The sequence below is a fragment of the Rhyacophila brunnea genome, unplaced genomic scaffold, assembly GCF_057557595.1.
Source record: "Rhyacophila brunnea isolate RB1 unplaced genomic scaffold, BYU_Rbru_1.0 scaffold_19, whole genome shotgun sequence".
In the NCBI taxonomy this organism is placed as follows: Eukaryota; Metazoa; Arthropoda; class Insecta; order Trichoptera; family Rhyacophilidae; genus Rhyacophila; species Rhyacophila brunnea.
The window spans coordinates 4,993,620-5,011,692 of record NW_028232848.1 but is presented as its reverse complement, the minus strand read 5'-3'; the positions used below and the strand labels follow the sequence as shown (position 1 = coordinate 5,011,692).

At 34.7% G+C, this 18,073-nt stretch overlaps 1 protein-coding gene across 1 annotated transcript in view; it reads left to right on the top strand.

Moving 5' to 3' along the window:
• LOC147072666 (cytochrome P450 4C1-like) overlaps nucleotides 1-13,096 on the top strand; it is a 59,782-nt gene extending 46,686 nt beyond the window's left edge. The window contains exons 8-10 of the mRNA XM_085945936.1: nucleotides 3,865-4,016; nucleotides 8,334-8,516; nucleotides 11,295-13,096. Coding sequence (XP_085802062.1) covers nucleotides 3,865-4,016; nucleotides 8,334-8,516; nucleotides 11,295-11,470 — 511 coding nt within the window. The 3' untranslated portion in view covers nucleotides 11,471-13,096. The remainder of the gene's footprint in view (nucleotides 1-3,864; nucleotides 4,017-8,333; nucleotides 8,517-11,294) is intronic.
• The last annotated feature ends 4,977 nt before the right edge of the window (nucleotides 13,097-18,073 follow it).

The window sequence follows — 18,073 nt, the reverse complement described above, 5'->3', positions numbered from 1 at the left end:
CACGTGAGTTGTCTTACTAAAAAGAGATGGCCGTATAGTATCGATATCAGAAAATATCGTGTTGTTCGTGACAGTGGCGCACCCAGGGGGGGGGGGGGCAGGGGGCCTTGGCCCCCCCCAAAATATGAAAATCATCAGAATGATTTTACACATTGAAATCGAAAGCCAATAAACTATACCTTGGGCTTAGACAAACAACACGGCAAAAAATGATTTGTAATTCTCCAGCACCCTTTTAAGTAAAATTTATTAAATTTTAATTTCTAACACAAAAATTTCCAAGCACTGATGTCAGGTTTTCTTAGAAACCCGTTCCCTAATGAAATTCTCGGTGTCCACCCGAATTCTGGAGTGGTATGTCTGGGGAGGGTTGACAGGGCTCTAGCCTGGGGGCCCAGGCTGTGGGGGGCCGGCGTGTCGGGTTGACCAGATAAGTGAGATAAACACACATCATAAATTATCTTCAATAGTAAAAAAAGTCACCTGCGGCGCTATTACACTTCATGACTATGAACATTTTAAATTATATAATTGTCCAATATATTTTCAGATTATTATGTGTCGATACTCGACAGCTCCATTATTAAAGTAGATGTATTGAAAATCGCCAATAATTCACTGTATAAGTACCCTCAATTTGAACTAAAACACAATTTGAAAAACGTTAATGTAGTGTTTCACACTGTCTTTAATCTAAGCGGTGGATAGGGGGCCCGTCAAATATCCTAGCCCAGTGGTCGGCAAACTCATTAGTCAATAGAGCCAAATATCAACAGTACAACGATTGAGATTTATTTTGAGAGCCAAATTTCTTAAACTGAAATTATATGCGTAGTTAGTAAGTAGGTACACTGCTAATTTACTTAATAAACTTTAGTTAAAGTTTTAAGTCCTAATTAAATTATAGGTAGGTACACTGAATAAAACTGAATATCATACGTAATAATGATCTTATTTATTAATAAAAATTAAATTGTAAGTCGGGTATCCATAAAATTGAATCATGACAATGACTGACAAACTAAATGTGAATAATGGCCTTGCATCTCCCTGTAAAGTTTGGGTAAGTCAGGTTCGTATGTTGTTGATTTAATTTTAAGTACGATTCCAGGTTCTCATCAATAAATCGATTTCTCAATTTACTCTTGATTTCCTCTCTTGGAAATCTTTTTACTAACCACAAAACTTGCAATATTAACATTGTTGAAAGATTTTATTCAGTACCTTATTAAATACAGAACTTTATTTTTCTAGACTCTTCTCCTCAGCTGCTTTCTTCCTTGCATCATCGACAGAATATTTAGCGCAAAATTACGAGTTTTTAGTTGTAGTATCTCTCTAAATTTGAATGCGCTAATTTTTCCCGACACATAAATAAAGGTCGGTAAGCCATTTAAGTTTTGAATAAACGCGAAGTCTTGGTCTATTCAACATTACATTTACAGTTATCCTCTTCCATTTTCTTTGTTTCTTCTTTGTAGTCATGTCAAATATGGCAGAGAGCATCTGTGGCAGAGCCGTACTCAAGGGGCCAAAGAGCCGCAGTTTGCCGACCACTGCCCTAGCCTGAGGGCCCGTTTCAGGATGTGGGAGCCATGGTGTAAGTACACCAAGTGCAATAGACAAAAGACCGATAAACGAGATATTAGGCTGTGTTGTATTGAGTAGGTTGTGTATAATTTAAAAGCAATAATACTTTTTTTGTCCATTTTCAATTAATATGTTGAAACCTCAATATTAACAAACCAAAAATCTGCGATAAACATTCGGCGAAAAGAACGACTACACCCACTACGGTGGTGGTGTAAATCAAAAGAACATTTTTTCGGTGGAATTCGGCATAAATATTGTAGCTCTCTAGACCAGTGTTCCCCAAACTTTCGACATCTGTGTACCCCTTCTATAATTTTCGTAACACTGAGTACTCCTCGTCAAAAAAAAATGCATATAAGTACTTTAATAACAATCAAAATATATTCCTTTTGTAGTACATAAACAAAATAATAATAAACGAAAAATAAAATTCATTCATAATTAAATATAAATAAAAGTTATATTATAAAAAATAACATTCATTATAAACCATGAGAAGGATGAAATTATTTATGTTGAAACGACAGATCATCATAATTTGGTTCCCTGGTTATTAGTTTTAATCTGAGATGCGGTTCCACACCTAAAGGCTTGATGACTTAATGTCTAGAAATGCTGAAAAAGCAACTTTACATAGATATAAAGTTGAAAAAGGCAATGTATTTCAGGAATTTCTCTGTTAAAACTTGATATTTTGCAAGAATCCGTCTGAAGCTAATAATTCCAACAATTGCTCTTCTTCCGCATGCGATAAACCTTCTAGCATAGATTTTGTATTAATGCTTGTTGTACCAGGCGTAGCCATAACCCGGTGCAGCGCGTACCCTCACCAAACTCTTTCCGTACCCCAGGGGGTATGCGTACCACACTTTGGGAAACACCGCTCTAGACCAAGCGGGTAGCACAGCAGATATTATTTAAGTAATGTTTAAGCATACTAGGTACACATGTCCAGCATGGTCGCTGTTCACTTCCAATCCGCCAGTCGCTGATGACACGCTCAACGGTTACCGCCACTATGCCTCCAATTTAATGAAAACTAGGAGAAACTGTACAAATATATCACCGTGTATTGTGAAATTATGTAAAAATATTTATATGAAGAAGGAAAGAGCCTATGGGACTAATTTCCATTCTCCTCCTTCTGCCCCCCCCCCCCAATAATAAATCCTGGGTGCGCCACTGGTTTGTGAAGCATTGCAGACAGTAATGCTCTAATTACCTATTTAATATTCAATAAGAACATTGGTATTAAATACCTGATACGACTTGCGACCACCCACCTAAATTTTATATAAATATATGTATACGATATGATTGTATTTTTATGTACCTATGTATTTTTAAGTGTTTTTAGACATGAATTTAAAATGAAATAAAATAAACGAAACAAAGAATAAGTATCACCTGTCAGTGACGGACCGTCTCCCGGTACGGTAAATTTACACGCCCCCCCCTCAAAACGGTTTCATGACAAAACAGAACATGACAAAACAAAACATGACAAAACAGAACATTGACAAAACAGAACAACGTTAAATATAACTATGACCTTTCAGGAAAAATATAAATTCAATGTTGAATTTGTCCTATCTGTACTATGTTGATAGATTTTTAATAGCACAGATTTTCAATACGCCATAACAAATGAAATTATATACGTAATATCTCCATTCCTAATCGCTAGAAATCCTCAAATAAACGGGACTTTGCCGGCGAGCTTAGGATAATATCTCATCGTAATAAATATAATATGTTCAAAATGATTGGGTGACTAGGTACAACGAAATAATGACCTAACCTAACCTAACCCAAATAGATTCCACAAAAATTATTGTTTTATTTTCTCCCCTGGCTGTTCTGTTTTGTCACTGTTCTGTTTTGTCATGTTCTGTTTTGTGTTATATTTTTGTGTGAGAATTGTGCGGGGGATGAAAACATGTGTGCGAACACATTTTGGTGGTGTGCGCGCGCACACGCGCACACCTTACAGGGAACATTGATGACCGTATCCCAGTCGACACGATTTACAATGGGCGACCGGGTTAAATATTGGTCTCAGTACCTAATCCAAGTTTTGACTTTCGGCACCAGACCTTTGGATAGTCCCATCCTCCTTCGTAGAAATACAAATCACATATTAACATAATTTCGTGTATCTTTTACGAAATCGACCTCTCCATACTATTTCTGTCAGCGTGTTTCATCATTATAATATATTCTGTTCGAAACAACTCGTTGTGTAACACTGATGTCATCTTATTTTTCCAGGCTTGATGACATCTTCGGTAATTCGAATAGATCTGTCACAAAAGAAGACCTTGCCAAGATGACCTACATGGACAGAGTGATTAAAGAAACTAGTCGACTTTTTCCTATCGCACCCATTATTGTTAGAACATTGGAAAATGAAGTCAAAATAGGTATTTAAATTATTTTTTTGTTACTCTATTTTAGGATTGGCGAACCTTTTTACGTACGTGTCATAATTTGTAAAATATTATTTTTGACTGTCTGACGTGCCGAGCAGTTTTTCATAGGGAAAATATAGTTCTATTAAAAAGTTCAAAAATATAATTGAGCTCTTCAGTATTAAATTTGTTGGCTGTTGGTCGCCACTGTTGGGGGTCACTCGTGGTGTGGTGTTCGATGCACAGGTAGAGGATGATGATAATGACAAAGTCTTCTGTGTAGCAGGGTGAGATTTATTAGCAGCGTATTATACAATGATAGTTACGAGCTACGTACTTGATTTGAGTGACATTGAGATAAATTGTTCTTCGTTATTTATACAATAAAAGTTAGTACATTTAGCATTAAATTCTGTTACATAATCATATTAAACTAAATATAAAATCAGTTTTAAATTGAATAGCGAAAAGAAATATTATTTATTATTATAGTCGTAAGCAAATACTATGAGAAATGTTTACTCAGCTCATACACCGTACTGGTATAAAGTATTGTGGTATGTAATATTACACCGTCTCTGATTTCGCTGACCGAACTTGATCAGTTGTTTACTAGAAAATAAATTCAGTGGGAATGTATAATTGTAGAGTAACTTGATATCTTAAACAATGGATGAATTTTATAGTTGTTATTCGGCCTCTACAAATTTATGTATTAAGTACTTAGTTTAGTTCTTTAAACACAACTTGTAAAGATAAGGCACTTTCTAGCTACAGTGGTCTCAAGTATTGTAAAATTATTCTAAATCGATCAAAATCAGAGGTTCGCGGCGCCTGATAAGGTCAGTGCGGTAATATGATAATATTATTTGTGATATATAAAACCTAACCCATGCATTTAAAATAACACGTAATGTTTATTCTTGGAGAGTATCTGCCTGCTTTTTTTTATACAATGCGATCTGTCATTAAATTTATGCATGAATTTTGTCGTTTCTTTTTGCGCATCGATTGGTAAACAATATTATTGATAAAAATATTATTAAAAACCTACAAAAATACGCATGGCTATGTTTGCATGACATTTGCGTGTCATGCAAAATCGTCTCGCGTGCCATAGGTTCGCCATCACTGCTCTATTTCATTGTATGTATTCTAAAAAATGTTATAGTAGGACAGTGACTTCTAAACCGGGAAGCGCGAAGTTTAACAGAAATGTAACCACTGGTTTGCGATTTGTGAGTGTATGGCAGTGGCGAAGGGTGGAGGTAGGCTGTTAAGATACCACATAAATAGTATATGTTCAAACACGCGCGTTAACATGATGTTACTCCCTACTTCAATTTTAGTTTGTCAATATATGGATACGGCCGTATGTTGTAGCTTAACCACTGGGGAATGACAAAAGAAATGGCGTATTTCAAAAAAACACTACCTTATACTTAGGTCAATAATTATTATAAAGTAATCATTATTCGTAGAATGTTTATTACACATGAATGGTCAAAAACATAGCGAACTATTTTCAAATGTGTTAATCTTGCCCATTTTTTGAATAATAAAATGCCTAATTTTTGTCAAATTTGGGATCACAGAAATTATCAATATAATTTTTTACCGTAAATATTTTACAAAAATTATCTCGTCATAAATTATACTAATGGTTTTATAAATGCGTTTAAAAATTAATAAATGTAAAAAATCTTAACACCGCTGCACATTCATTTACCGAAATATGACTATATTCTAAAACATTAGAGCGAGAGGTTTAAAAGAACACTATTTTATGTAATAAAAAAACTTTTTGCAGTCATAAAATGTTTAAAATAAATATAAAGGATAACAAGGCTTCAAAATTATATAAATAGATTATCTACAACGTTTAAGGAATGTCCAGGATCATGGTTTGAAAATGCAATAAAAGTTCCATTTTGACCTACGCTGAGCATGTCCCCCCTTAAGCTAAGAGTAGTACCTACCCATGGAAGAGAGTAGCATGTAGAGGCAAAATTTTAAATTGCATAGCTAATACAAAACTGCTGAACAATTTAAGGCAATACTTCAGTTGAGGCAAGCTCTAAAAAGATCGTGGCTAGGCGATGCGCGGATTGCGGGTCACGAGTGCAAATGACGCATGCCGACCGACATATAATCTGTCATATAAATCCAACATGCGTCCATTTAAAGTTATCTTTATTGTTCTATTAGTAACAATAAGAATATATTCATTGACATGTTTTCTTTTTAAAGTAAATGGGTAACGTTTTTAGTCATCGTTACACGATTTAAGAATTAATACCCCCATCGCCATCACGAAACAAATCGACGTGCAGTCACCTCGACGGTCGGTCTCCGATTGGCGAGTAGGTACTGCGAAATATCGTTCCACATACTTTTCAAAATTATTTGCCGTTTCACTGAAGTATCGCCTTAACTAGGTACTTAAAGAAATCTTCACGTTGGCAATATGATGCCGAAAATTTTCTAAATGCAACAAAATTGTTGACCATCTGAAAACCGCCATTGTGCGCCCGTCAAGGTATGTCCCGTCATTTGGATGCAAGTATAACAATTAATAAAATTATGGACACGAATAATTTGTGTTCTCCACATTAAACAGCTGGCGTTTTCCTCAAGACCCACGAATACTTGGCTTCTTTGACAGCATTTTTTATTCCAACCTATAATATTGTCATTGTCAATCACATACATAATATACTAATAGTTGACGGAATTGTATATTTTATCGGTTTAATGACATTGGTGAAGGTCACATTGGTTCTTTTACTGCCTCTTCCAGCGTCAGAAACTTGGAAAAAACGTAAAAATTTGTGATATTTTCCTTAGACGATTTCTAAATATGTCACGTGTTCGTATAACTTGATGCGCTATAAGTACCTAGTTTAAACGCATTTAAATTTATTCGTGTAAATATGCTTCTTTTTTACAACCCACATTAAGAGCATACTTCAGTGAAACGGCAAATAATTTTCAACTATAGGTGCGACGAAATTTCGGACTTGCTGGCAATCGGAGAGCGAAAGTCGAGCTATGAACACGTCAATTTGTTTCGTGATGGCGACGGGGGTATTAATTCTTAAATCGTGTAAAGATGACTAAAAAACGTTACCCATTTACTTGAAAAAGAAAACATGTCAATGAATATGTTATTATTGTTACTAATAGAACAATAAACAGAACGTTAAATGCACGCATGCTTAATTTTTATGATAAATTATATTTCGTTCGGCATGCGTCATTTACACAATCCGCGCATCGCCTAGTCACGATCTTTTTAGACCGCGCCCCAGCTGAGGTATAGCCTTATGTAAATACAACTGAAAGTATATTATATAGGTACATGTACTAATTAACTGAATTAAACAATGTTTCACGGTTAAAAGTTTCTGTTTAATGTTGGTAGAGAAATAAAAAAAAAATGCATCACAGCTAGGATTGACACGAAAAAACCATGTCCGGAAACTTGTAAGTGTGCAGTTTGCCGTATCACATTTAACTGTGAAATATTGTATCGGAAATATATGGCCGTATATTAAAGACCGTCCAACCTCTTCGGGTCGTTACAGTACTGACATAAAATTCATATCTAAATAAAACACGATTCTTGTCGGTTTACACTTTACAGGAAGCCAGCAGCAAACAAATTTTTGAAAATAGCCGATATACTAGATTATTTGTTAGGTTAGGTTAAGTTTTCATTCTTGAATTCAAATTTTTCAAATTTGAATATAAAAATTGAATTAGTGTTCATATTGAATCTAATACAATTGGAGATTGTATAGTATACATTTTATAATGTACGGTCTCCAATTTTATCAAATTGTCATGTTTTATCAATTTCGTCAAATTGCAAGGATAGGAATTTACATTTTATTAATGTTATCCTGTAGAATTACCGCTTGTGTTTTTTGCATGACTGTATTAAATTTCTTGATAATGATATGTCATTGATTGAAGACATTATTTCAGTTTTATTTTTTAAATTTTTGAATAATGCAATTTGCAAGGAGCAGTGACTGTGAGTGAGATATGTAAAGTAAGAGAAGATATAAGAAATAGCGGATTTGAACTGGAAATAGTAAGTAGGTACAATATATTATTATTAGGGCCCGGATTTATATGCTAGTGCATGTTTTGTTAGGGTGTATGCAGAGCTATGAGAGTTGCACAGAATTCCTTGACAGTGGCGGTCCGGCAATCTGAGTACAGAATAAACCAATAATTTTTTGACTAAACACACTCGACTATATACCTACTAAGTCATTGTTTTATTAACTATGTATGTAATTATTTTGTATTATTATTCAGATAAATACACCCTGCCCGCCGGCGCCGCCTGTGTGATCGCCATTCATGCGATTCACAGGGATCCAGGCGTATGGGGAGATGCAGCTGATGACTTTGACCCCGATAACTTCTTGCCAGAAAAATGTGCGACGCGTCACCCATATTCCTACATACCTTTCAGCAGAGGTCCAAGAAATTGTATAGGTGGGTAAATAAGAATTCGGTTCTTTTGTAGAAGATCGCCGCCGCCAAGAATGGCAATTGACATAATATTACCTATTTTATAAGGTAAAAAAACATAGCATAAACACCATAGGGTCAAAACACGGTGTTACTAATTCACGCAAACTGAAGCACTACGACGCACCACAACCCTGATCTTACTTGATTCAAATTAGATCAGTGGTTCTTAACCTTGTTGGAGGTACTGACCCCCACCAGTTTCATATGCGCATTCACAGAACCCTTCTTAATTGGAAAAATAAAATATGATTTTTTTCAAATTCAAAACATAGGTATATATTTTACTGGTGCACAAAATGAACCGTGCATCAACATCACTGTGTTCAAAGAACAAAACCATTAAAACATGATTTTCACACAAAAACAAAAACATAATAATGAATATTTACTGCAAATCAGTGTGACTTCTGCTGTTGCCTTTCAGAGACCAGTTCAGAAATGCGCGGCTTCACGTTGGCAAGTGCCACTCTCATGTCATTTTCGCAACAAAGTCTGTTCCTTTTCTTCGTTTTTATGTCCAGCATCCTCGAAAAGGATTGCTCGCAAAGATATGTTGTAACAAACGGTATGAAAATCTCCAGAGCTTTCTTAGCAATAACAGGGTACGTTACCATTTGTTGACACCAAAACGTTGAGAGCGTTGTTGTTCTGAAGAGTTGCTGTTGAACCTGGCTCTGCTGAATTTCAATGATTTCATCAAGGTATTCATGATTGACATCTGTTGTCTCAACATTAAACGTGAACGGCTGTCTCACCCATGCTGGATATGACCGATATCGCCGAACCCCTGAGACTGACTCACCGAACCCCTGGGGTTCGATCGAACCCAGGTTAAGAACCATTAGAGCCAATCGTATTTTGATGGGGTGTAACACTTCCATAGTAGGCGTCTACTTAAAACTTAAAATAGATTTTAATCACCTAAAATTACATTTTTTTCTTCCGGCAAAAAAAGGACTTACCCTTAAATTTTTTTGAAATCGATGCATTCGAATTCGACAAAAATATAGTACCTATTTCATACCAAATTGTAGTATAGATATGCATAATTTAAGTACACTTGGCGTACCTACTACATCTTTTTTATAATTATCGTAGATAGTATGAGGACCAAAATTATTATAGTATAATTATAATAATTTAATAATTATTATAATATTATAATAATATTATAATAATAATAATAACTATGTTATGTTGGCATCACTGCAGTGACGTCCCTAGACAAAATGCCGCCCGTGGGCAGCGCCAAAATGTCGCCCCATTTTTTTATACAGTATTTTGGTATCATCCGTGCACGTGCCGTTTCTGTACAAATACCAAATGATTCTCTTCCGATTTGCCGCTCTTCAAGTAACTGCCGCCCCAAAGCGAAACTCAATCTGCCTACCCCCACGGGACGTCACTGCATCACTGCAGTACCTACCTACCTACATTAATGCAAAAAGGTCGCGCATTATTTTTCTTGGACGAGCACCTTACAGTTAGAGTTGGGTTTCGGGAATTTCCCGACGGGAATTTCCATCCCGAATCTCGAGAATTGAAATTTTTAACATTTCGGGAAATGGGCGATTTCTTTATTACCAAATATTAATTGAAAAAACGTTTTTCCCATATGAAAAAGTGGACAGAAAACACAAAACATTCAAAGACTGATCGGGGCATATTAAGCTAACGTCCACTCAAAATGAGCGCAATTTTTCAACATCAGGGAATTTTGTGTATCAAAAGACGAGAGATTGACAGTCTGTGTTTTTTAAAATTCTATTTTAACAGGTAATATTTTGAATTATTTTTGTTTTCCTACATCTATTTGTTTGTTTTCTTACATACAAAAAAAAACATATTTTTTTGGAATTCGTCTGTTTTAACACTGATTTCAGGATTTTTACATTTTTTTTATATTTCCCGATATCTCGAAAATTCTCGGGAATTCTTTTCTGGGAATCCCGAGATTGAGATTTTCTCGGGAAAAACCCAACTCTACTTACGGTCAATATTATTAGTACTTTTGTCGGGATGCGAGAATGGCTTTACATTATGAATTCAAAAAAATTAACATGGCCTGCCTTGTTTAGATAAATTTAAACCCCAATCACTACAACTTTACTATTATAATAATATTGACAGTAGTTACAGAATTTTGCCGAAAATAATCAGAAAACCAATTATTCGCGATAAGTCTGATATTCAAAATACTAATATACCATAATATTATATTGTGTCCAACGGTAACAAAATAAAACAGAACATGAAGAAACATAACGGCAACAAAACAGAATAGCGATAAAAAGAACAATGACAATTCAGAACAGGGGAAAAATAAAACTACTACTGTTGGTTAAATAAATCAATATTATTATGTTACTAGATAGATTACAATACATATTCAAATAGCTAATTTCCTGTTATTATTTTTCATTATTCGTTGTACCTAGCCACAACTTGCTGGCAACACCGAATTGAGTCCCGTTTAATTGAGGCTTTTTAGCGAAATTTGATCTTTTACGGCGTATTGAAAACCTGTGTTATTAAAAATCTATACAACATATAGAAATACGACATTTTCAATATTATTAAATGTCGTATTTTTCCTCCATTCTGAAAATTCTTAGTTCTGTTTATAGCTGTTCTATTTTGTCACCGTTCTGTTTATTCATTGAACCGTGTCCAACTAATTTATAAAACATAGCTCCAGTTACAAGTAAACTTACGTGTGATATTTTTTATACATTTCAGGCATACAATACGCAAAGATGGCAATAAAGGTGATGCTGTCAACCATACTAAGACGTGTAAAAATAAGCTCCACCGCTGACTATAAAAACATGGATATAAAATGGGGTGTTGTTCAAGGACCGGTTAACGGATACCCAATATCAATTCAGCCAAGATTCCCAAGTTCTGACCAGTGAAGCAGGATCAGTCAAATCACGTGCTGCTTAAGGAATGAATGTGAATATAAAAGCAGCATGTTTCGACATGAAAATTTCTTCGCCTGCGGAGTTGACACGGATCTTCATCGTCTCCGCACTAGTGGATGTGTACATTCTATTTTTAAGATTTTCATTGCATTTTTGTGTATAAGATAGCCTGAAATATATAGGTAATAAAATATACAGTAGAATCTTGATTATCCGGACTAATTATTGGGGATGCAATCAGTCCGGATAGTGAGAAATCCGGATTGGTAATAAAAAAAATCATAATAGTTAGGGAATGAAAAGTACATTTTGCATGAACAATTTTTATTGGTATATAAATACAGGACCAATATTTCCCCCCTCGGGAATCTCCCATTTGTCCTCTTTATCTTGTTACCTACTCTGAGGCAGATATTTCCTCAATTATTTCCAGGGCTCGAAATGGACCGGAGTGCCGTTCTGGTTCTTTAAATTTGTAAAATTATCGCTGTCTCGTGGAAAAAATATTTTGACCGTCTGAGCTAGAGGCCATATATTTAGAGATAATCTTGGTAACTATGTAAACATCTTCAAAAAAATGCTGAGCGCTCCGGTTCGTAAACTTTTCCATTTCGAGCGCTGATTATTTCTTGTTTCATCAGCATTATAGATAAGCTCTTCGTTGTATTCTTCTTTCTCCAAAAACATCTTCAACGTGATCTATAAGTGATTGCTGAAGGTATGTCAGCTGAAAGCTTATCTCTCCGTGTATTTCCACTTCTCTAATACCATGTCGACCTTTAACCAAATTTCTTACTAAAAAATAGTTTAACATTGAAGTTACAATATAATATTATAGGTATCAATATTAATAATTGGTGATACTAAATGTACTTTTACTTGACAATTATGATTTTTTTCGATTATCTGGATTTCGCATTATCCGGATAACCTTCATCCTCAATTAGTCCGGATAATCGAGGTTCTACTGTATATCGTCACCTCAATACTACAACTAGATAACTCTAATTTGTTCATTGTTGGGAAAATGAAATTTAAACTTTACTTGATTAACGAAAAATAAAAATTGTGCTTCTTTAATTGGGAACAATTAAATAATGTTCAATTGTATAAAAAAATATTGTAGATATATTATTTTGTTTATTTAATGCATTTATGGTTTTAAAGTTATCTAATATTTTAAAACACAACATTAATACAGTTTCCATTAACTTCTGACTTACCTAGTTTTATCGTTTTGTAGAGAAGGAAATGTAGAATCATATTCAATAGTTATCTCAAAAACAGTGAAAATCAAGTTATCTAGTTGTAGTATTGAGGTGACTATATAAATATAATAATATGGTGGTATTTTGTGTGCTTGGCGCCACTTTGTTTATGTCGGTCACTGTATACTTACCAACCTAACAGGGCACACACAGAAATACAGTATTGGAGGGTTATTTCAGAAAAATATCTGTAATAAAGTAATTTATTATTGATTTTTGATGGAGGGGATATAAAAATTAATATATTATTGTTATACTTAATGGGATTTTGATATTAATAAAATAAAGTGATTTTTAATCTCAATTGCGAATAGGAAATATTAGTGTTAATAAAATATGTTTAACAATTGATATTCTTCTTATTCTCAGGCGTTATAGCTTGTGGTGGATCTTCACTTCCTCCAACAGACTCCTACACTCTTCCCGGTCATTCGATCTCCTTCGCCAGTCAGTCTCTCCTGATGCACACAAGTGCCTCTATACACCATCAAGATTAAACCACCGACCTTGGGATCTTCCCACACTCCATTATACTTTTGTTCCACTGAACGTAAAGCGATTTCGTACAGACCTAAATAATTTACCTGACATCGGTCAGGTGCGCAGGCAAAAAAATGGTTGAAGGAAGATCTGTTTTGAAAAATTATTAATTTTTTGATTTTTAAGGCGGCGGGGGTTATCAAAATCTACCATGTACCACTGACTTCCGCATTTACCCCACTTACTACTTATAGAATAACACACTTTTCCATGTAAGTACATTATTCATACCCAGACATTCCACACTTTAGTGATAAACACCTGGCCTGCAGGTATAAATAAGGGTGTTCACCTACGTGTTATTGTGAGTTGTCATAGGCAATTATTTGCATTGTAAGTGTCCATTTATGTCATCCGCGCTATCTTGTCTTTCGAATATGCCGTATCGGAATATTAAAGCAAACACTGGATGCCCAGATAACACCAATTGATGAGTGGTCATCAAAGTGGCTACAGGCTTTGCGTGACGTTGAATGCCGAGAGGTGAGCCACTCCATTGAAAAGGCCGTTTGAGTCAAATCATCCGGGTCATGTACAACTAATATGATATCAATCTAAATAAAGCCCCGCTTGACGCCAGCCCATCGTAGGCATTCAAATTCAGTCAAGAGCTTTTTTCATAGCTCTGTTTCCAAAAACAAATTCATCCATCCTGATTTGTGAATCAAATAAAAATATATTAATTCACAATCATTCATCCATCAAAAGGATTTCAAGATTCAACAATATACTTAGTCTTATTTTTATTAAAAAAAAAATTTTTTGACCATGTCCGATCCTAATAGGATCATATATGGGCCCCCACAGAGTGGAGGTTTGTATTGACAGATTAACTTAGATTTTGTGAACTAAATTTTAATGATAATATACATGACACATGACTATACAATATTATGTAATAATAAGATGGGATCATTTAACGAATTTACATTATTTATAACGTTTTTTAATTGTATGTTTATTTATGACAAAATAAAATATTTTTTTCTTTTAAATATATTGTATTGATTAATTAAAACACTTTGAAATGGAATTAATTTTACATCAAAATTTCTGAATAATTTTCCCCATTAAATAAAGTGTCACTTTTCCACATCAAGGGTTCAAATTTAAATCTTTTGGGTTAAAGAGGCCTTCATCCAGCAGTGGATTGATACAGGTTGTTGACGATAATGACGATATAAATGCGTAGGTATATAAAATCAAAAATTTACTAAAAATAGCAGTTTATATGACCAAGAAGAGTAGAATTAGGTTGGAAAAACCTTCATCCAGCAGTGGATTGATCTTGGTTGATGATGATAATGACGATATTATGAATGGGTAAACATAATATCAGTAATTTTGATAAATATAGCAATTCATATGACCGACAAAAATACAAACAACTTAGAGAGGCTTTCATCCACCAGTCGATTGATTCAGGCTCATGATGATAATGGCATTATAAATAGATATAATATAATATCACCAAGTTACGGAACCCTTCATCCAGCAGTGGATTGATCCTGGTTGATGATGACGACGATATGAATATGTAGATAAATATAATATCACCGATTTTGATAAACATAGCAATTCATATGACAGAAAAGAGTAGTATCAGGCTAGGGAGGCCGCCGTGGATTCGTTCAGGTCGATGATGATAAGGAAGATAGAAATAGGTATAATATCACAAATTCGTTAAACCGATAGTAGTAGAATCAGGTTGCGAAACCCTTCATCCAGCAGTGGATTGATCCTGGTTGTTGATGATTATAGCAATTCATATGACAGAAAGGAGCATAATCAGGTTAGGGAGACCTTTATCCAGCAGTGGATTGGTCCAGGTCGATGATGATAAGGACGATAATAATATCACAAATTCGTATAACCGATAAGAGTAGAATCAGTCTGCGGAGCTCTTCATCCCGTAGTGGATTGAAATAAATATGTAGATACATATTACAATACTATAATATCACCCGTTGTTATAATAATGATGATGTCTTTCATAAAGATTTAAATTTTTTTCATTCTTTGCAATGATTCAAATTAAGCAAAAACATTTCGTACTATTGTAATAGCCTCAAATATATTTAGGTAATTATTCAATAAAAAAAATAGTGTGTGAACAGCCACAAAGTATTTAAAAAAAATCAAATTTGGAATACAATTACGTTATCTATGGCATGGTTTCCCAAACTATGGGTCGCGAGCGAATATTGAGTGGGCCCTCGCCACTGTATACATGAATTTAAAAAAATAGGAAGTGATAAATTTGATATTTCATTCAGCTATTTATAATTCCTAAAAAATGAAATAAACTTAAGTTACGGAAAATATTGTGATAAAATAATAATAGTTTGAATTGCCAATGCACTACAGATAGCAGCACAGTCGCGGAATATCGCCAGCTAGCGCTCGAGCTAGCGCCAGCCATACTGACAGCTCAGTCGGCGACAGCGCGGCAAACGAAACACATGTCGTGAGCCCGTCCCTAGCGAAACGTCCCGAGCGAGACGGATGTCTATTGTTTTTGCGATGAAAAAGTTTGATTCGTTGCGTTGGATTTGTAACCCATTTCAAGACGACTTACCAACTAGTATGTCAACAAAAGCAAGTGAAGAACTCATTGATTTATCAGAAGATACGTCACTGAAAAATAGTTTCAATTGTAAACAGTTAACGAAATTCTGGCTCTCAGTTGCTGATAATTATCCTTGCTTGTTCGTTGAAGCTATGAAAGTCCTCCTCCTCTTTACTATCTCATATCATGTGAGGTCGGATTTTCGGCTATGGTTAACATTAAAACTAAATACCGAAATAAATTGGATATATCAAACTCACTGCGATTAAAAGTAACTAAAGTTGAAGTTGATGCTAAAACTGTAATGAAGAAAAATAAGAAACAAATACATCCTTCCCATTAAAATAACTTTGTAAAAAAAACCTTGCAGGTGTAGGTATTTAAGTAATATTTTTTTTATTTAAGTTGTGTTTCTTATTTCAACAGTCTTTCATTCATATTGGTAACACTTACTACAAAATATTTTTTTTTATTTCAATTAAAACAAATAAAACAGCATTAAGTAGTTCCACGACTCGCCACTAGGGAATCTGAGCATTACCAATATGTATGCCCTCTTGACAGCTAAGAGGTGGGTCCCAAGATTGGAAATTTTTGTAAGATGGGTCGGAGTCCAGTCAACTTTGGGAACCACTGATCTATGGAATAATTCCAGTAGGGGCGTTTTCAGACAATGCGAGGATTTCGAACCGTTATCCAAAATTATAGTTTTTTCACCGCAAATTAAGTGCGCCAATGTGTACATGGTGACATTTGAATAAAAATAATTAGTTCTAACTGTCAATAAAGGATTAGAATGTATTAAGCGACGAGCATGTAATTTTCTTAGGCGTCAACAGTAAATATGGCGATCGTATACGGTATGTAAGAAAATATCGGATATAAACGTCACGTACCTGTGAAATCATGGAAAATTTCTGAAATGTGTTCAATTCAATCGGTAGCACACATTTCGAAGTGAAGGTGTAAAAATAACAATAAAATGTCGCTTAAATGAGCTGTTGATGCGTTTTCCAAAATCTCATAAGATAATAATATATAGGAGATGATAGATGGGATTAACAGACACATTTTGTTATAAGGAATTCACCAGAAATTCTTCTTCTTCGATGGCGCTACAGCTCAAGTCGAGCCCTGGCCTCCTCCACCACTGTCCTCCAGCCGGAACGGTTCTCCGCACGTCTTTTCCAGTTCCTGATTTTTAGCAGCTGGTTGGCATCTTTTGTAACATTATCACCCCATCGTGTGCGTGGCTTTCCCACTGGCCTTTTCCCCCCTGGGTTTCCTTCGAGGATCTTCTTCGGTATCCGGGACTCAGGCATGCGCTGGACATGGCCTGCCCAGTTTATTACCAGAAATTACAATCTTCATATTATGTTTTCGCTAGGCGGAGCATTCACCTTGCATAGTTATGAAATAAACAACAAAATCGACTGCCGTCAAATTTAATCTACAATATAATATCTCAAATCTTGTATAAATATTCAATGTAATGCTTTTATTTTAATTTTAGCAAAGACCTTTTAGTCTTTTTTTAATTTCTCTAATTGGTATATTATAAGCGTGAAAAAAGTGCGACATTTTTATAATAATAGTGAATATTTCACCTATCCGAGGCACCTATTGAATGTCTCAAATTGTAAGCTTCGTATTTTGTCCACTAGATGGAGTATTCACAATCAGCGTTAGTGTTATCAGTGTTAGTTAGTGCTGTAAAAATTATCGTAATTGTCATTAAAATAAAAAAGTTATGGGCAAATCAAATTATGACAAGCGTCTAGTTGGAATGCCCACTTTTGAAAAACAAATAAAATTCAAAATCCAAAATAACCAACCGTTAGTGCTACATTAGTATTGGTTAGTGCTGCAAATATTATCGTTATTGCCATTAAATTGCAAAAGTTATGGGCAAATCAAATTATAAAAAACGTCAAGTTAGACTGCCCACTTTTTAAAAACGAATAAAATTCGAAATCCAAAATGGCCAATCGTTAGTGCTACGTTAGTGTTAGTTAGTGCTGTAAAAATTATCGTAATTGTCATTAAAATAAAAAAGTTATGGGCAAATCAAATTATGACAAGCGTCTAGTTGGAGTGCCCACTTTTGAAAAACAAATAAAATTCTAAATCCAACATAGCCAATCGTTAGTGCTACATTAGTATTGGTTAGTGCTGCAAAAATTACCGTTATTTCCATTTAATTACAAAAGTTATGAG